This window comes from Homalodisca vitripennis, chromosome X (genome assembly GCF_021130785.1).
Source record: "Homalodisca vitripennis isolate AUS2020 chromosome X, UT_GWSS_2.1, whole genome shotgun sequence".
Lineage (NCBI taxonomy): Eukaryota > Metazoa > Arthropoda > Insecta > Hemiptera > Cicadellidae > Homalodisca > Homalodisca vitripennis.
The window spans coordinates 11,549,319-11,570,848 of record NC_060215.1 but is presented as its reverse complement, the minus strand read 5'-3'; the positions used below and the strand labels follow the sequence as shown (position 1 = coordinate 11,570,848).

Below are 21,530 nucleotides of genomic sequence, written 5' to 3'. Positions count from 1 at the left end.
CTTCGCCCAGGACATGGAATCTGCAAACACAAACATCTGGTTAGATATCATGGTGGCTGTGTGCAAGGACCTTGGCAGAGGTGCATTTCCGTGCACGATAGGCTTCGCCCAGGACATGGAATCTGCAAACACAAACATCTGGTTAGATATCATGGTGGCTGTGTGCAAGGACCTTGGCAGAGGTGCATTTCCGTGCACGATAGGCTTCGCCCAGGACATGGAATCTGCAAACACAAACATCTGGTTAGATATCATGGTGGCTGTGTGCAGGGACCTTGGCAGAGGTGCATTTCCATGCACGATAGGTTTCGCCCAGGACATGGAATCTGCAAACACAAACATCTGGTTAGATATCATGGTGGCTGTGTGCAGGGACCTTGGCAGAGGTGCATTTCCATGCACGATAGGTTTCGCCCACAACATGGAATCTGCAAATATAAAAGCATTCTTTTAATACACTGTAAGACTCAACATGTACACTTCTCAAACTAAACCACTTGACAAATTTCTGTACATGTGTTTAGTGATACATGTTTCTTTTTTTTAATTCTTATACAAAATGACACTCAATATTTGATGTTCACTGACTTTTCAACAATTTCTGTTGAATTTGGAAAAAACTACATACTTTGGTAATTTTTCTCCTCTTTTTTGGGGGGAACTGGTAGAGTTGTACGTTCCATTAGTTTATGTTGAAATTGACATTTAATTAAAATTTGTAAGATGGACGTGTAATAATTTAACCCATTGCGGATCGTGAAAACGTCGCGCGCGCGGGCCTTAGAGTACGAATTAATCCGTATTACAACGCAGCACCCACAGTGTTTGCACGCCTACCTGCCTGCTTAGCGCGCTCGCTAATTATACATGTTTTGTTTGTTTATGTTGTTATTTATGTTATATAAACATTATACAGATCATATTAAACAAGTATATTATACTTTAAAAAATGTAAAAATACAGGTACGTAACATTTTTACTAACGTTTTTTGCGTGTTGTAGCTGCTTGATGTAGGACGGATCAAATGTTTTACACAATAAAAAAATGTTGTAATAATACTGTCACTTCAAGAAACAACTAATCTAATATTTACAAAATATTTACATTGTATTGAGACTGTCTTTTGTCTTAGTAGTGGATTTTAGTGTGATAGCCCGCTCGTCACTGTCAACATTAGTAATTATGAAAACGTGGACAAATACGCGTGATAGAACCGTCTCCATCCTCAATAACACTATCGATATCACTTTTATCACTTCCAATTTCTAATAATAGTCTATCTAATTCTCCCTCAGGGGCGGTCTTACTTTCAAGGCCGTACGGGTAGTGGCGACCCCGAGGTACCCTAGCTAATGCTCCAGATCCCTTCTCTTCTTGTTCTGGAGGCCTATGGCTGGCACACTTCTCTATGTGTCAGCCTATCTCTCTTCTTCACTCTCTTCTATCTGAGGTAAAGTTCCTCAACTCTTCGATCTAGTTTCCCTTTCATTTCTCCCACTAGGGGCCAAGCCACGGTGGAACAGCGTAGGCCAGGGCTGAATGGCTGGTGGCAAACCAGTCTATACTATGCGGACTCTGGACACCGGCGACCCTCCAGTTTAAAAGCAGCTTACCCAGGCATGCGGGGCTCTGTCTGGGCGGACCTTCCATTCCCTAGCTTCTCGTGGGAACAACATGGAAAGAAGCAAAAACAAAAAACAAAACAAACCAACCCTTGAAACAGTTCCTGAAGCTGTTTCTAACCTACCTCTTCCTGCTGAGGTAGCTCCTGAAGCTACCTCGCACATACCACCACCTGGCAACACAACTCAAGAGGTTGTTATGCCAACATCCCTACCTTCTCCTCAACAAAGTGCCTTAGGAACACAGGAGGTTCCATTGCACACTGAAGCTCCCATACATGGCAAGGCTTTATCTGAGGAAGGCAGTACAAGCGCTGAGGAAGCAAAATCCCTTCAAGATATAGAAGATCAGCTCCTCAACAGCCCAAGCACTCCCATGTCTACAGGTACGCTGGATGATGCCACAGAGCAACTCGGCAACCTCAGAATGAAGAGGCCCAATCTCACCACTGCTCAAAGAAGAGAAGCACTAAAGGCTAAACTTCTTGAAAAGGGTGAAGCTTTTGACCCTTCCAAGTGGAGGAGGGGGAAAAAGAAGAAGAAAAAGAATCCAGAACGGCAGGAGGTCTCAACTCCGGGCCCAACTGCGGGTACCAAGGCGGGGGTGGGGTCGGCCAAACGCCCCAGAGGCACCTTGGTCACCCCGCCCTCCGCTGAGGGACCCGCAAAGAAGGCTAGGAGGGAAACCCAAAAGCCCGAAGCCCACGATCCCGAGGCCTCTGGTAGCACACCCAAGGCTACCTACAGAGAGGTCGCAGCGATTAAAATGGCCATAGCCCTCGAAGGCTACCCGGAAGCGAAGCTTAGTGCAGAGCAAGGAGAAGCCATCGAGGACGCAATTATGGAAGAAATCCAACCCCTGGAGGATGGTTCCGTTCCATCGTTTGCGGGCACCTACCTAGAGAAAGGTGTTTTAATTGCTTCCTGCATCAACGAGCACACCAAACGTTGGCTGGAAGAAGTTATCCAAAGAATAAAACCTCTGGGAGATGATATCTCTCTGAGAGTGGGTCTGCGTAAGGACATCTTGAGGTCCACTAGGGTGTTTTTCAGAGCTCACCCGAAGCTTCTGAAGAAGACACCTGAAAAGGTACTTGAGATGTTCAATAAGCAGAACCCCAACCTGAATGTAAACGAGTGGAAAATCCTTCCATCCAAGCCAGACCCGAAAGGTTACGGATTCGTCTGCTTCCTGGACGAGGTCTGCTACAAGGCTGTGAAGGCTTCCAACTGTAGAGCCAACTTAGGACTCTGGCAGGTCTCAATTGTCTCCTCGACAGTCAAGGACAATGCCACGAGTTCTACAAATCAACCTCCAGCACAGTAGGGCTGCCTCGGCAGCCTTCTGCCAGTTCTTCCTCCAGGAGGGATTTGATCTGGCACTGATTCAAGAACCATGGCTTCACCAAGGGAGAGTGGCGGGCCTAAATGAAACCAAAGGTAAGTTAATTTACTGTACCTCTCTAAGGAATGTCAGAACCTGCATCCTGTTGAGGAGAGGCTTGGATTTTCTAACCCTCAACGAATTCTGCTCCAGAGATCTCACTGTGGGCACACTGACCTGGAAGAATGGAGGTATAGTGCAGAGCACAATTGTAGGCTCCGTATACTTGCCATATGATGCCAGGGAACTCCCTCCATCAAGAGACCTAGAGCTCCTGGTGGAAGAAGCACAAGCCAGACGTCAACAACTTCTTCTAGGTTGTGACGCCAACGCCCATCACTCTGCTGGATGGGGCAGCACCAACACTAACCCTAGAGGTGAGGCACTTTTACAATTTCTTCTAAGTAGGGACCTATTTATATGTAATAAAGGTAACCGCCCTACGTTCGCAACACGAATTAGACAAGAAGTTATTGACATAACAATCTGCACACAAGGAATACTTGGAATGGTTGATAAGTGGCACGTAAGCGAAGAGGCCTCATTATCGGATCACAGGTATATCCTCTTTAACTTGCAAGATGAGGCTGCAGAGGTCCTCTATCGTAATCCCAGGAGGACTGACTGGTTGGGATATAAGTCTGACCTTCAGTCACAGTTGGGATCGGTAGGCGGAAGGGTGCGATGCTTCACAGACATAGATCAGATAGCTTCTGACCTGCAGAATGCTATAATCAATAGCTTCCATGACAATTGCCCATTGCGACGGGGGAAGAGTCGAACCAATAGTAAGTGGTGGACTGCAGACCTCGCTCGCAAAAGGGCTAATGTCAGGAAGCTGTACAATCAATGCAAAAGGAGCCGTATCTGGGAGTCCTATCATAGAGCTCTAACAGAATACAGCCTAGCAATCAAAAAAGCAAAACAAAGTTCCTGGAGGCAGTTTACACAGAAGGTAAATGAGTTAAGCGCGGCAGCTAGACTGCAACGCTTGCTAGCCTCAAGTCCAACCGGTCACTTGGGATCTTTAAGGTCCCAGGGAGGTCAACACACTTCCGGGTCTAGTGATAGCCTCAAACTTCTCCTTGAGACTCACTTCCCTGATTGTATCTTTGAGAATGACGACACTGGAACGTCTGGTAATCACGAGGCAGGCTCACGGCCAAGAGCTTGTCGTGGTAGCTGGGCCATTGCCAGAAGGATTGTCACTCTCTCTAAAGCCAAATGGGCAATTTCTAAATTTGCCCCTTTCAAATCTGCAGGAGGGGATGGAATCTTTCCGGCCCTGCTTCAACAAGGGCCGGAGAATCTCCTTACCCTTCTATATGAACTATTCAGGGCGAGCCTAGCCTATGGGTACATACCACAAGTCTGGCGTCTCAACAGGGTGGTCTTCATCCCTAAAAAAGGGAGAGCGGACTACTCTGTCCCTAAATCTTTTCGTCCCATCAGTTTATCTTCGTTTCTACTGAAAACATTAGAAAGACTGGTGGAGAGGCACCTGAGAAAGGGAGTTCTCTCAGACACTCCCCTTCATCGCAACCAACATGCATACCAGCAAGGCAAATCCTGTGAATCAGCACTGCACCAATTAGTCAGTAGGATTGAGGATAGCCTGTCCGCCAAGGAATTGGCATTGTGCACCTTCATAGACATTGAAGGAGCTTTCGACAATGCCAAATTCACTGCAATGGTAAGTGGAGCACAGCGACGTGGCCTCGAGCCAGCTCTGTGCCGGTGGCTTAGGGCCATGCTGTGCTCCAGACGGATCAGGGCCGATCTCAATGAAGTATCGCTTGTGATCGCACCCACAAGGGGATGTCCTCAAGGAGGCATCCTGTCACCTCTACTGTGGAATCTAGTAGTAGATGGTCTACTTGAGGACCTTACTAACAACGGAATCTATGTCCAAGGATATGCAGACGACATAGTCCTTATGGTACAGGGAAAATACACAAATGTTGTTGTTGATATCATGAATACCAACCTTCAACATGTACACAACTGGTGTCAGGGAGAGGGACTGAAAGTAAATCCCTCTAAGACAGTAGTTGTACCATTCACTAGAAAAAAGAACCTAGAGTCTCTTTCTAGGCTGAAACTCGCATCCACTCAGCTGGAGTGGTCAAAGACAGTCAAATATTTAGGACTGACTCTAGACCATAAGCTTACGTGGAATGATCATCTTTTTTGCTGTCGAACAGTTACAGCTTACGTGCTGTCGTGTGGCACTCAGGGGGTCACCAACGCCAGGCAGTGTTGACGAGAGTGGACGCTCTCCTGAACAAAAAAACTTGGAGAACATTGTCAGAGTGAAACCGGTATAGGGATGATTTCGGATCCAGCCGTAAAACAAAACCAAACACGGAAAAATCTTCAAAAATCTCAAAATTCCAAATTCACAACCGAAAATTTGAAATTTGTTCATCAGAATGCCCAAATTGCAACCAACAAAATTGATGAATTGGCAGTCATGTGCGAAGAATTAAATCCCGATGTGTTTATAGTATCTGAGCACGGTTTCATAGATGACAACATCCATCTTTTCAAAATTCCAAATTTTGAATTGGCAAAACATTTCTGTCGAAATCGTTTCAAAGGGGGCGGTGTGGCAATTTTTGTGAAAGCATTTTCAAAATTTGAACCTTTCAACATTAACAACATGATTGAAATGAATTTTGAAGCCGAAGGCATAAAAATCACGTCAAACTGTTTGGGAAAAATAGCAGTCATCGGGTTATACAGATCACCCAATGGCTGTAGCAACTCCTTTTTTGAAAATTTTGAGCGACTTCTTAATGACCTGTTTTTAAATTCTGTGAAGTTCCTAATAATGGGAGACTTTAACATTAATGTAATGAATCCCACCGACCCCCTAACCCAGCGGCTTCGCGATGTTTTAAATTCTTTCAATCTAAATTGGTCCGTGAATTCACCGACACGAGTGACCGCTACGACGAGTACTGCCATCGACAATGTTGTCACAAACATTCCTGACATCACAGTCTCTGTTTTGAACTCTGCAATCTCTGACCACTTTGCGCAGGGGGCCGTGATCCGTGGGTGCAAACTTGAAAGTCAAAATTCAAAATTTAAAATTGCAAGAGTGATTCGGCCCCAGAACATTCGCCACTTAAACGATGTTTTGGAAGCTGAGCCCTGGCAATTTTTGGATAACTCTGGAAGTGTCGATGACATGTATGCGGCATTCAGTGATAGTTTCAACTATTATCTGGATGTTGCTTGTCCGTTCAGAAGGACCAAAGTCAATCACGCACCTAAAAAAGGCACGTGGTTGACAAAGGGAATTCTTGTATCTCGAGAAAAGCTTAAATTCTTTCACAAAATTTTCATTGGAACCCAAAACGAACATTTCAAATTTTTTTTCAGAAATTACCGAAGGATTTATAAAAAAGTCATACGAGCTGCTAAAGCCTATGATGTTAATAAGGCCTTGGGTAACTGCGAAAACTTCTCGAAAACAGCTTGGAAAATCATAAACGACTTTTCTCGTGATACACACCAGATAAAAAACACAAAAGAAATCGCAATTAAAATTGAAGACAAAATTGTTGAAAACCGAGCTCAAGTGGCAGACGAATTTAATAAATACTTCTCTTCCGTGGCTACAGTGGGTTCGGCATTAACTGAACCACGGTTTCACGGAGGAGATGCTGTTGTATCGGTTGCATCCATGGCCATGGCTCCTGTGTGTGAAGGGGAGGTTGCACGAGTCATACAGGGACTCAACTCAAAAAAATCTTGTGACGCAAACGGGATGTCAGTGTGGCTACTCAAACACTGCTTCAGGCATATATTGAGACCACTCACAAAATTGATCAACTTTTCTTTTGAAAAAGGAACCTTCCCATCACTTTTGAAGACATCCAAAGTCATTCCGATCTTCAAACAGGACGATCCTTGCCTTGCAAGCAACTATCGTCCAATCTCAATTCTTCCAGTCTTCAGCAAAATTTTTGAAAAAATTTTCTATGAAAAGCTTGCAAGCTTTCTAGAAAATAACAATATCCTAAATCCGGAACAATTTGGATTTAGGAAAAACAGATCCACAATAGACGCGGTGAACAATCTTTTGGACAATGTTGTCGATGGATTGGAAGGACGAGAACATGTGCTCAGTATATTCCTCGACCTATCCAAAGCGTTTGACTGTGTGCATCATGAAACACTTTTGCTCCAGTTGGATAAATGCGGCGTCCGGGGTCTCTCGCACTTATGGCTCACTTCTTACCTCAAGGATCGAGACCAGTGCGTTGAGGTATCGAACGTCGTCTCAAACAAAATTAAAATGACCCATGGTGTCCCTCAGGGCTCCATCCTTGGGCCTCTTTTGTTCCTAGTTTACGTCTGCAGACTGAATTCAGTGATCCAGCATGGAAAACTGGTTCAGTATGCTGACGACACAACTCTCTGTATCAAAAACAAATCAACTCAAGACCTGGAAATCACATCCTTCATGGAACTGAATGCATGCATTCAGTATTTTGCTGAATTGAACCTGAAAACAAATCATTCAAAAACAAATGTCATGTGTTTTAGCCTCCGACAAAATGATCACGAAGTTCAGCCTGCCGTGTTTGTGGATGATGTGCTTTTAGAGGAAACTGACTCCACAAAGTTTCTGGGAATGTTCCTAGACAGAGGACTGACCTGGGCTGATCATGTTGACAATGTATGTGCTAGAGTGGCCTCAGGCATATATGCCTTGCGGCACCTGGCAAAGTTCTGTTCCCCCAGAGTTCTGAAAATGGCATATTTCGGCCTGATTCATCCACACTTTGCGTATGGAGTGAGACTCTGGGGAGGTTGTGCCAAAAACAAAATGGAAAGAGTTTTCAAGCTCCAAAAAAAGGCAATCAGAATCATTGCATATTTAAATTACAGAGAGTCGTGTAGGGAATCTTTCAGGGAGTTAGAATTGCTGACTTTGCCCTGCCTTTATGTTCTGGAGGTGATCATGTACTGCAAATCAAAGTGTGATTTGGTTCGTGGCGATAGCGTTCACCACTATGAGACGAGAGGCAGGGACAACTTCCGAACTCGGCAATACAGACTGACATTATCACAACATCTCCCTCAACAAGTTGGTGTCAGACTAATAAACAAGCTCCCTGAAAGCGTCAAACTTTCCGCCAATCAACATCAATTCAAAACTCGTCTTAAACGCCTTTTGGTGTCCAAAGCGTTTTATTCTGTCGATGAATTCATGGTCAGCCGCTGGGATGTCTAAATCTAAATTTAACTTGGATCTGAAGTCAGTTTGAATGTGTTTGAGTGAATGCATGAATTGTAAGTATGAATGTGTTTTGAACGTCTAAGCCTGTGGTTTATCTTACTTACTTCTGACTTTTGCAATACAATGTCCATTGTCAAAATGCAATAAAGAGATTGATTGATTGATTGATTGATTAATAATATCCTGCACAAAGCAAAGTGGGCGCTCATGACGTCCAGGAGACTTGCAGGAATCTCATGGGGCGTAAAACCCCATATAGCACTATGGCTTTACAAAGCAGTTGTAAGGCCTCAAATCACTTATGGTTCATTAGTCTGGTGGACAAAGGTGAATCAGGTAACTGCCAAAGCCAAGCTTGAAAGCTTACAAAGGCTTGGCACAATCTTTGTAACCGGAGCATTCAGGAGCAGTCCCTCAGCGACCCTCGAGGTGGCTTTAGGACTTCTACCTCTTGATGTTCATATAAAAGCTGAAGCGCGTAAGTCAGCTTATCGGCTGATGGTTGCTGGCTTGTGGAGGAATGGCGCGTCTAACGCGAGCCATGGCGCCATCACTGAAGCTGTAAACCCAAGCGCTATTCTCGAAATGGTCTCCGACACAATGAGAACGGAGTTCGTATTCAATAAGCCATTCTCTGTTGACTTCTACTCCAGAGATGAGTGGAAATCGCAAGATAACATCCCAACAATAAGAAAGAGCTTTGTCTGGTACACGGATGGCTCGCTTATTAAGGGTAGAACTGGATATGGAGTGTTTAGTCAATCCCCTAGAACTGCCCTTAGCGGCAGTTTGGGTCGGAACTGCTCCATATTTCAAGCCGAAATCTATGGTATCCTAGCCTGTGCCAACCTAGGCCTCACCAGAAGGTACCAGGAAATGAACATCTGTATAATGTCAGACAGTCAGGCAGCTCTTAAAGCTCTTGACTCCAACAGCATTTCATCCAAGCTTGTGTGGGAGTGCTTTAACACTCTCTGCAAGCTTGGATCACGCAACTGTGTGCGTCTTGGTTGGGTACCGGGCCACACAGGCATAGGTGGCAACGAATGCGCCGACAGGCTTGCCAAAAGCGGAGCAAGCATGCCATACACCGGTCCAGAACCGAGTTGTGGTATAAGCAAGTCAGCCGCTTATCAAAGTATAAACAAATGGTCCAGGAAGACACACCGCTTGCGGTGGCAGAGTCACCAAGGACAAGCACTCGGCAAAAGACTGCTTGCCGATTCTAGCTCCGGATTCACCAGATGGCTGATGGGGCTGGGGAGGGATCGGGTTAAGCAAGTGATTGCCTTGATCACTGGACACGGCCACTTCAGGAAACACCTAAACACTCTAGGTTTACGAAATGAGGACTCGGAGTGTAGACTCTGCAATAAGTCTGAAGAGACTGCAAAACACATAATACTGGACTGTGAGAGACTGGGAGCAAGGAGAAGGGCTCTTTTCGGTGATAAACAACCAGGCGACGAACCAGATGCTAGTATCGGGGAAAAGCTTCTTAGCCTAATTAAGGGCACGAAGATAGGCTTACCCCTCTAACATCAAAGGGGCACACAATAAGCTCAGGTTGACGTGTGAGGATCTAGGAATCCACCCCAATATCCCAAAGGAAAAAAAAAAAAATAATTCAGATGATCGTAAATTGTCACCCATTTTATTTACGTACACGCACTCGAGGCAAAGGAAAATCGAACGCCACGACTGTACGCCTTAGACAAACTATTTGTCGCAAATAATAACGTTATTGACCGATAACGAGGGGAGTGTTTGTGGACGAGTACCAGAGATAAGATAGGAAGCCAGTCCAGGAAAACTGACTATAAATATCTCCGAGGCTTATAACAGCGATAAGCGTTCAAAACAAATGAGTCATCCGTACCACGTCATCCGCGTGAGGGTCACGTCATTGTGCTTTTGGTCCACGCCTCGCCCCGCGTCACCCTCACGTCGTTGATCCGCAATGGGTTAATAAAAACCAAGTTTTGTTGAACATCGAATAAATTACAAATTCAATGTTTTCTTTCATAATTTCAGCGAATGGGATAAGAATGATAAATGACCAATACTTTAATTTTTTACAAAGAAAATGATGACAACAAAAAAGTCTAGAAGTTAGAATTGTGTAAACCCATGTTATGTTAAAATCATGTGAGCATGATTAACATATTTGTAATTACTGTTTAACCCTTTTAGTGCCAACGTCCGTATATACGGACGTTTAAAAAACTACCGAGAAATGCCAACGTCGTTTGAATAACTACCGAAGAATGCCGACGTCCGTATATACAGACGTTCGGAGTAAAAGTCATACCGCAATAATTTTTTAACTTGTTCTAAATTTGTTGGTATACAAACAATCAGAATGAACCAATCTACATAAAAAAATAATAATAGTAATATCGTAAGGTTAGTCAGGTGTTTAGCCATGATAGAAATGGCCGTGGTTGTTGCATCAGACAAAGTTGTGTCAGCTGATAGTTCACGTCTAACATCTGTGTTTGGTTGTTTGTGTTGCTGCTTCCACAGTGTTTGTTTGTTGATAAATAGTTTACTAACAATGTTTTACTAACATAAAAAGTAAACTTCAATAAAATGAAAACCACATTTGTGTGCAAACGCTGTAAAAAAGGATTGCATCCCTTATGTTTGCCTCACCATATTTGTGTTACCGCCTAACTATAATACCTATGTACAAAAGTGTGTAAATTTGTTTTTGATATTTTACAAAGTGTACATTATTTTTTAAGTAGAAAGTAGTTTCAGACAGTTTTTAATGGTTTCATAGTGGAAAATAGGTACTTTGGGATTATACCGACCACACCCAGACTTGAATCGTTATTTGACATTTTGCTTCTACTAATTACTAGATTAGCGTAAAACAATATTTTGTCAATATAAAACAGGAATTGTCTTATCGCAAACCCCTCCCCATCCTCAAACAGAGGTCAAAGTCGAGCGGTCTAGTAGATAACGTGATTGCAGAGTCACGTCACTTTGTTGTAATTCCGTGTTTTACCTCTACATTTCTCCAAACACAAAAATTCAACAAAAACAAACATTACCAAACTGAAACTAAACTCTTTATTGAAAAAACACTCAAAACTTGTTTTTATTCTTGATCACATTCTGCCACCCAAAATGCGAGTGCCTCTGGCCATCAGCGCGGGCTTCGGCAGCACCGTGCCCCGCGCTGATGTCAACGAAAGAAAAACATCCCTCGAGATAGTACCTATCAGTAAAATATCAAATTCTAGAGAGGCTGATCAGAAATATAAATTGAATTGTAATGGAAAGGTAATTATGTACCGTGCAAATCATGTGATGCCGCGCGGCCTGCCGTAATCGGGATTCTCGAGAAAGATAAGATAACAGCGACAACAATACCGATCACAATACCTGGAAATGCTTGTAAGTTTGTAATTTTTGTAATCACAGAGTTGTTTTTTCTATCATGTTTGTTTCTATAAATTTATATTTTTGTGCTCTTCATACTGGTGTGGTCGGTATAATCCCAAAGTACAGGAAAATATTATAAGCTTTATAAAGAAGCTAAATAGTGTAAATAACACAAAAAAGTGAAAATGTAACTTTCTAAAAAAAATTAACATGATTTTTTTTTGGTTTTTGAAATATTAATCAAAACTTTTTATGTGTGTATTCAGTTTTAATTCCTCTTTCAAGTGATAGTATGTGTTATAGTGAAATAATTTTTTTAAAGTACTATTTTTCATGTGAAACTGGAAAAATATAAAAACTGTAACTAAAATGTCTAATTTTTAAAATTTTTTTAAGTTAATTACATTTAGAAATATAATTTGCTTTATATTTTTTTGTAAGGAAATTTATTTTACTGCAAAACAATGAAAAAATTAGGAAAATATCTCAATATTTGTAATTTTTACAATTTTTTTAGTAAAACACTGCAAAACGGCTGAAATAGGCCTTCAGTAGTATTATGTGAAAAATCACTGGCATTTCTCAGATCAACTTTTGATTTTTGGTCTGGCACTAAAAGGGTTAAACTGTTTAAAGATTACTTTTTTTTAAATTACAGTTTAAACAGTAAAACAGTGTAATTACTGTTTACACTGTTTGGTATTCATAAAAATATAAAATATGCTTTCAACAGAACCTTTTTCTGTTTGAAGAATTTATATCTGTTAAAGAACATACCCAGTTTATTTTGATTGAAGAATACTCTATTTAAGTTTTAACAAATTTAAACACAAGGAACGTTGATCACTCTCTTTACGTTGGTATTATGTTTCTATATTTTAGTTTCCTTGTTGGGTGACCAACATTAGAGATCTACAGTTTATGCTATAGCAATGTTTGCTAATAATAACGAATTGTCAGTATGATTGTTAACATTGTACAGTATTTCGCAAACCTTTTCGTATCAACAAATATGTTTGCCACACATACGTCTGATAAATTGCATGTTAATTACCAATATCGAGGATCCAGAGGTCTCCGAGACGGCAACCACTCATTCCTCCGTATACAATCAGCTTCGAGTGGCTGTCCGAGACCGAATATGCCACTGCTGTATGGGACTCTCTTGGTGGTGGTGATGTCCCGAATGTCTGTGGGATATCCCAAGCAGTTGAGTTATTATTTCGGAGCTCCAGGATGTAGAGATCATTCAGGTATCTGAAACATTACATGTGGCGTTAGGTTATACAGTACTTAACATCTTAAATTACTATTGAACTAAATTATAATTAATTTTTCAATGCATTTTACACACATATAAACAGTTCAGTTTCATTTATCCAACATAAATAGAAAGTTGTAATGTCGAATAAGTACATTGTGTGATAATGGGACAATATCATTTAAATTACGCTACAGCAATAACACATATAAACAGTCCAGTTTCATTTATCCAAAAATAGAAAGTTGTAATGTCAAATAAGTACATTGTGTGATAATGGGACAATATCATTTAAATTACGCTACAGCAATAACACATATAAACAGTCCAGTTTCATTTATCCAAAAATAGAAAGTTGTAATGTCAAATATGTAAATTGTGTGATACAATATCATTTAAATTACGCTACAGCAATAACATATATAAACAGTCCAGTTTCATTTATCCAAAAATAGAAAGTTGTAATGTCAAATATGTAAATTGTGTGATAATGGGACAATATCATTTAAATTACGCTACAGCAATAACATATATAAACAGTCCAGTTTCATTTATCCAAAAATAGAAAGTTGTAATGTCAAATATGTAAATTGTGTGATAATGGGACAATATCATTTAAATTACGCTACAGCAATAACACATATAAACAGTCCAGTTTCATTTATCCAAAAATAGAAAGTTGTAATGTCAAATATGTAAATTGTGTGATAATGGGACAATATCATTTAAATTACGCTACAGCAATAACATATATAAACAGTCCAGTTTCATTTATCCAAAAATAGAAAGTTGTAATGTCAAATATGTAAATTGTGTGATAATGGGACAATATCATTTAAATTACGCTACAGCAATAACATATATAAACAGTCCAGTTTCATTTATCCAAAAATAGAAAGTTGTAATGTCAAATATGTAAATTGTGTGATAATGGGACAATATCATTTAAATTACGCTACAGCAATAACATATATAAACAGTCCAGTTTCATTTATCCAAAAATAGAAAGTTGTAATGTCAAATATGTAAATTGTGTGATAATGGGACAATATCATTTAAATTACGCTACAGCAATAACATATATAAACAGTCCAGTTTCATTTATCCAAAAATAGAAAGTTGTAATGTCAAATATGTAAATTGTGTGATAATGGGACAATATCATTTAAATTACGCTACAGCAATAACACATATAAACAGTCCAGTTTCATTTATCCAAAAATAGAAAGTTGTAATGTCAAATATGTAAATTGTGTGATAATGGGACAATATCATTTAAATTACGCTACAGCAATAACATATATAAACAGTCCAGTTTCATTTATCCAAAAATAGAAAGTTGTAATGTCAAATATGTAAATTGTGTGATACAATATCATTTAAATTACGCTACAGCAATAACATATATAAACAGTCCAGTTTCATTTATCCAAAAATAGAAAGTTGTAATGTCAAATATGTAAATTGTGTGATAATGGGACAATATCATTTAAATTACGCTACAGCAATAACATATATAAACAGTCCAGTTTCATTTATCCAAAAATAGAAAGTTGTAATGTCAAATATGTAAATTGTGTGATACAATATCATTTAAATTACGCTACAGCAATAACATATATAAACAGTCCAGTTTCATTTATCCAAAAATAGAAAGTTGTAATGTCAAATATGTAAATTGTGTGATAATGGGACAATATCATTTAAATTACGCTACAGCAATAACACATTTTACAAAGAGAATATGAACATAATATAGCCTACAACTAACTACTGTAATGTACTAGTGTATAGCAATAAATATTATACGTAAAAACTATTAATTTAACACTGACGGCCCAAATATGGTCTTTTACAAGTTTTTAATTTTAATTCTTTTAATACCGATGACGCCTTTCAGTACGGATGTTGGTTAAAACTACCAACATGCTTACAATGTAAAAACGTTTTCAATATCTCTTTGGCTTCATCATACTTTAAGAAAAGTTTTGAAATTTAGCACACTGAAATCTAAAAACATGAAAAGCATAAAAAGTTGTTTTTACCGGTCCTTGTATTTAGCAGTCCATAACTGTGAACTTGAATAGCAAGTATACAGCTTAAACTGTAATGTAAGCTAATTGAATGGGCAATTTTATCACAATAAGTAAAGCAAATCTATATTGAACGGAATGACACCCATTAAGAGGTTTTAATTTTCCAGTAACTGTATTTCATTGTAAATAATTTTTTGTATAAATTGCGAAATGTTTTACATAACATTTTGAAATCAATAGTTGAGTACAAAAGTCATGAATATTACATTGTTGAGAGTTCATGACTTTTAGAATAGCTTATGAATAAAGGTGGGCCTGCATTCTTGTTTCCCTGTACTCAGAAATCAATGCAGAGTATCAAGCAAGAGTAACCATTCTTTCCAGTCAATCATTTTTCATCAATAACACAAGTGGCAAAACAATACAAAAGGAGAACTTTTTACACAAATCTCTATAAATATTTATTGCATTTTTCATGAAACAATTTTCCTTTGTCCTGAAACTGTTTAATTTCATACAATACCTTACAAAATTAACTTGAATCTTGAGAAGAAAATATAAATTTAAAACAATATCTTACAGTTTGCCATTTAATACCTAAGCAGCATTTGTATCATGGACAATATAATTGGAATATCTCTAAACGCAGAATAATGATAACACCTTATTTTCCTACATTATTGTAGTCCTTAAATTACAAATTTATGAAATGCAAAAATGTGAAATTATTCACATTTTAATTGTTATTCATAACTCATACTTTATTCAGTTTTAGGACTACCAGGAAGAAACTAGAATGCATGTAACGCTTACAAAAATTATTAACCGGTTCTACTCTTTATGTGTCCCTGATGCAGTATGTGAATGTAGGAGGATGGCAATGGAACGTGCTAACTAGTGGTGCAAAAATATTTAACTGCTTTTCTTTAGGTAGGCTAATTTGAAGTGTTGAACATATTTATGGGATTAGTTTTGATTTATGAAATAATATAGTTTTCACTAAAAATATCTCAGTCAAAATATAAAGATTTTTTATGTTAATTCATTTTCTAGCATAAAAACAATCATTTCCAAGGCCTTTTGCTTGACTTATAAACCATTTAAAACATTTACAGGAGTTTATCACTATTTTGTAAATGAATTCCTTATTCAGAAGTGGAACATCCTTTTCACCTACCACTTTGAAATTTAACCTCATTTGGAAAATGATATAAGGAGGTTTAAGTACTAAAACGCAAAATAAACACAATTCGCATTATACCTTGTGCACATTATACCTGGGTATGCTATACAAATCATACCTGGGTATGTTATTCTTCGGGTCGTCACTATCATTTGCCAAGCCCCCGAAGAGATAGACTTTGTTCCCAATCAGGGTGAAACTGTGGCCGAGGCGAGGGCATGGTGGAGGTCCGTTGCGCGGAGCTCGTGGCCGAAGGCGCTTCCATTCCCAACGACTGGCCTGTACATATTACTCCTATGTCACTGACATTGATATGTAACATTTTATTTAAATTCTGTTTTAAACTATTATTATTGATGTAGGGTAGAGTTTGGACACATAAGGTTAATAGAAATTTAAACATAATATCAGATTAACCCACTCGAGTGTCTAACATAAAAATTATATAATGCTCCGAAACAATTTTAGTACATGTATTAAATTTAAAGGTGTTTTACTAATCCAAATTTATCTAAGAGTGTGAAAATTACAGATATGCACTGAGTATTTTTACTACTGCAGTAATTCTGCGGAAAGCAATCAAGCCTTCTTATGAAATAAGTTAAAATATATTTTTCAGTCAATATCGTAAATTTAAAATATAAAGAGTCATAATGCATGTCATTAATGGTGAACTTCCGATAAACTTCAAATATTTAAAACACAAAGAAAAGAAGTCAAATCAAACAAAAAAAGAATAAAAATACTGCTCATATTTTTCTAGCTATAAGATTGTGTCTGATGTTTTGAGATAGCATGAGATGACTTATGAAAATATTTAATATTAATAGAAATAAATAAGAGTAGAGTTCAATAAATTATAAGATTTATCACACTATAAAGATAAAGAAAAAACAATGGGTATAATTCACTAAAGCAATAAATATGGTTACAATTACATCATTATCTAAGATTTGGAAGTAAAACTAATGTTTCGTAAAGGGTATAACAATTATACATTAAAGATTATACATTTTTATCTAAAGTGTAAAATAAGGTTGCAGACAACATGTTCTTATTTATTTCTTTATTAGTGATTTCAATTTTCATTATGACAAGCTCAACTTTAGGTTAACATATGACTCGTCAATTTACATTAGATAAATTATGCTAATCTACATTAAAATTAATACATATATTCTATAACAAAAAAATCACACATACATATAATGAAAGAAAACTAAATAATTTACATTTCATTAAAAAAACTCAGTAAAACTGTAACGCAATATGCTTGGGCAATGAGATTTCGTTCTAGGGCACTTCTGAAATTAATAATAGACTCTTCCAACTTTAAATGAACTGGAAGTTTATTATACAATCTAAGTGCAGAGTAGAATGCTCCTCTACTCATACAATGTGACATGCTGGATTGTATAATGCAGGTATTACCGGTAAAACTACTAATATTTAACCTGTGAAATGATGGCGGCTCATCAATGTATGTACAAGGCAGTGTTATCCTACTTTTGAAGATTTGTTTGCATGACTCTTTATAATGCAACTGAAACATAACTGAGTTTTAAAAATTGTGCACAAGTCTACAGAGTTGCCTCCAAAACCTCACTCCATATCTTAGATGGGAGTATACATATGCGTAGTAGACGGCCTTTAGAGTATTAAAGTTAATAATCAGATTTAAGACTCTTCAGGCAAAATAAGTGGAGCTTAGCTTCCTTCCAAAAAAGTAATATGAGACTTCTAGTCAATATGAATGTCCATTACGACACCCAAAAACCTTGCCTAAATCACACTTTGTCTAAATCTATAGAAAGTTCTTACCATCAATATAGGAATACGTCGATAATTTTACATTGAGTTTTAAAAGAACGGTTTGTATAACAGAACTGCAGCTAAATGTACAACTTTACGCAAGAACTTAGAAATTCTTACCTGAAGTTCATACAGTTCATTTGAGTACTTTCCATACTCAACCATTCCCCCGAATACGAGAATTCTAGTGTTATCGACAACGAACCCATAGGCAGCGCACCCAGGGGGTATGTCCCCTTTCATTGTTGGGATGAACCATTGGTTTGATGCTGAAACAACACAACATTGTTAGTTTTAATCAGACAAGTGGTATGTAAACATCAACACGTAAGATATTTATTTTCCCATTTTTATATAAATTGTACATTAGAATATGTAATGCACAATTTATAATACACACTCACAGAGTTACAATTAGTATTGCACTCGTGCGGCAATTCAGGTAACACCACCTGTCACTGACAGCTTAAAACCTAAACTTAGAAAAATGGTTTACTTGTTTATCAGTTAGGGTAAATTTTAAATTATAATGAATTAAAAACTCTTTATTTTGCATATGTTCAGTCTATTTTACAGTATGGAATCATAGCGTGGGGAGGGGCGTTCAAAACCATCATTGATCCATTAAATGTTATTCAGAAATCAATACTATCCAATTCAATTCAATTCAAAAAACTTTATTCAACAAAAAATGTTTTAAACATTTTATCATTCCCCATGTGCACTCGCACGTGCGGGGTTATTATAATTTAATTGTAATACACTGTATTTTATTTGGCTATATAAGCAGTCTTTGTTGACTATCAAATCAACCTTGACGTTTTTCATCAAATAAGTTGTTTATAGAATCAGATATTCTCACGATTCATCAGTTATATATCAGTAATGATGGTCTACACCTATAGACACGGGGAGGTGGTTCTCGGTCTAACCACCCACAGATACTCTACCAGGACCGCATGCGGGCCCCTGTCATCGAGATGACTGTGAACCTGAACGCATACTACGAGACGAACCAACCGATCTGTTCAAACGACTCATTACTACTTGGCTGCGGATGGTCGGCTCTGATAACGTTAAGTCTCTCCTCACTCCCACTTACTGTTATTAACTGCATTTTACCATAACTACTTTCAGTTGCTTTGCTGTTGTGTTAGCATATATAACATGTTTAACCGCTTGCTTAGATATTTATTTATTTGTAACCATTATTTTATTTAGTAGGACTTGATGTGAGAGCTGAATTTTGTTTACTGTATGGATATATTAAAAAAAAATGACTGTTCTATTTTAAATGAGACCTATAAGAGTGACCATGGCACAGTTTGCTATTTTCTACTACACTATTTCCCATCTCGATCGGCCATTCCATTGAGCCTACTGTATTTAAGTTTCAAAATTAGTTATATTTAAAAAATCTGTACCCAGGAGTAACTGGAAAATGCTGTAATCTCTCGGTCAAACAAGAAACTAAATTTATATTTCACTATTTACTGTTATGTACACAGTTATGTAATTAAGTGGACTCAGAACACAGTCGCCCACCATACATGGCATTGATAACATATATTGTACAACCTATTTGGCAAATCGGTCCATCAAAATTGAAATCTTATCTGAACAGAGAGTACATGAACGACCACACCAATTGATATTCTAGATCAATATTGTACATGGACTCAGCATCAAAAAACTGGGACAAAAAAGTGCAAAGAAACAATAAAGTGCTTTGTCAATTATTTATTATTAACTAATGGTTATGAAGAAGAGTCAATTTTCAGTAGATATTTTAAACTTATACGTTGATGACAGCCAGGATGAGAACCTGCTCTAGCTAATATTCTACACATCTTACTAGCTCTCGTTTTGGCTACTGTTGCATGATAACTAAAGCTCTGTGTTGAATGAGCATTTGTATTTCCTCCTCGCCGTTGCTGTTTCCATATCAAATGATCCAATGTGAAAGAAAACTAATAACATTTTTGTGATTTTATCTGGCATTGTTCCAATGTACATTGTTACAATACAAGATTGTAATATTTAACTATAATAGAACAATATTTTAAACCATTTGTATGGTATTTTTTCAAACAAATGTTCATGAACAATTATCTGACTATCTGATTAAACAGCTATGAATATCAATTAAGATACTGCTATCATTTATGTCTCTTTTGGGAGTATAAAATTAACAGAAATTATAAGATTGTAATATCTTTTGACAATATCTGTCTAAGACTAATTCCAGTTAGCAATTCAGGTATTCAAAATAAGAAAGGACGATGCAAATTTTCCTGCTATAAATAAATCTATGTTCGTATCAGTTTAAATATGTTCTCTGATTAAGTAAAACGCGACCTGGTCCCAAAATTGTAAATATCCTCAAACAACTTGTATATGTATATTCACATTCTAAAAATATTCTGTTCAAATAACATATAGATCGTTTCTGAAACTGAAAAATTGCAATAATGGTTTAGTTATGTATTCCAATTTCACCTGACTACACTCAACATAAAAACTTGCACGAGAGGTTAGGTTAGATAGATATTAACTGATCCTAAACAGTTCTAAACTAAAAATGCAATCTGGACTAAATACAATTTTTAACCTCTTAATTGCTGTACAAACATGCTTTTTCAGTTATCATGCCATTATTACTATTAACATATCAATATATGTTTTTTATGGCAGCTAGCACATTCTCTTGGTGCCTTAAGCAGTTGGAACTCATCATCTCATCTATTTTTCACACAGTTTGGTTTATTACTGATGACAATCCACATTAGTAACTAGGGCTAAGTATTCTGATCTAAAATTCAGGTACTATGACTTCAATAAGTGAACCAAACTGCTGTCTTTGCTATTGTGTTATTGTATTACTCAGTTTTTCAATAATGTTTTCTATAATGTTGTTGTCCTATAAGTTGGTTTATCTTGTTATTGTTTTATTAGTTTATTTAGATTATGTAATGTTAAATATACGGACATTGACGAGGACTGTTAACTCCAACAACTACCCGCTTGTACCACAGGTTTTTAATATTTATAAATAATTTTAATTAAATACAGCCTTAATATAATGTAAATTGTATCAAATTTGTTGAAGCGAAATCAACCTGACAGTGTACTTGTTAATTTACTTTGAATATAGAATATAATTCTTTGTTTAAAGGTTATTTTTGACGATGGAAGGATTGTGAAGGAAACAGGATTTTTTCCGGACATTTGCCATCGTTCAGTGAAACAAGAAAACAGTAACACTGTTACTGTTTTCTTGTTTCACTGAACGATGGCAAATGTCCGGAAAAATCCTGTTTCCTTCATAGAATATAAAATGTGCTTGAAAAGTTCCAGAACGGTTTAATAATTTTTTAACTATTTCTTGTAATGCAGTGAGTGTGTACATCAATACTTCGTATAAAAATCAAAGTTTTTAATGTGATTGTCAGATTTTTATCCCATCAGGGAAATAGCCTGCAAGGAGTCATAAGAAAATATTAAATCTAATTTAAGATTTTCTTCTGACTCCTTGTGAGCAGATCCTATCCACAGCTGTACAGATCCTGTACTTTAAG

The 21,530-nt window shown here is 37.6% G+C and overlaps 1 protein-coding gene across 1 annotated transcript in view; it reads right to left on the bottom strand.

The window, feature by feature from the left end:
• The window catches only part of LOC124368683 (host cell factor 2), a 117,103-nt gene that overhangs the window by 72,760 nt on the left and 22,813 nt on the right, over nucleotides 1–21,530 (bottom strand). Inside the window, exons 2-4 of the mRNA XM_046825969.1 lie at nucleotides 18,073–18,221; nucleotides 16,259–16,419; nucleotides 12,715–12,917 (exon numbers count right to left, since the gene is read on the bottom strand). Coding sequence (XP_046681925.1) covers nucleotides 12,715–12,917; nucleotides 16,259–16,419; nucleotides 18,073–18,221 — 513 coding nt within the window. The remainder of the gene's footprint in view (nucleotides 1–12,714; nucleotides 12,918–16,258; nucleotides 16,420–18,072; nucleotides 18,222–21,530) is intronic.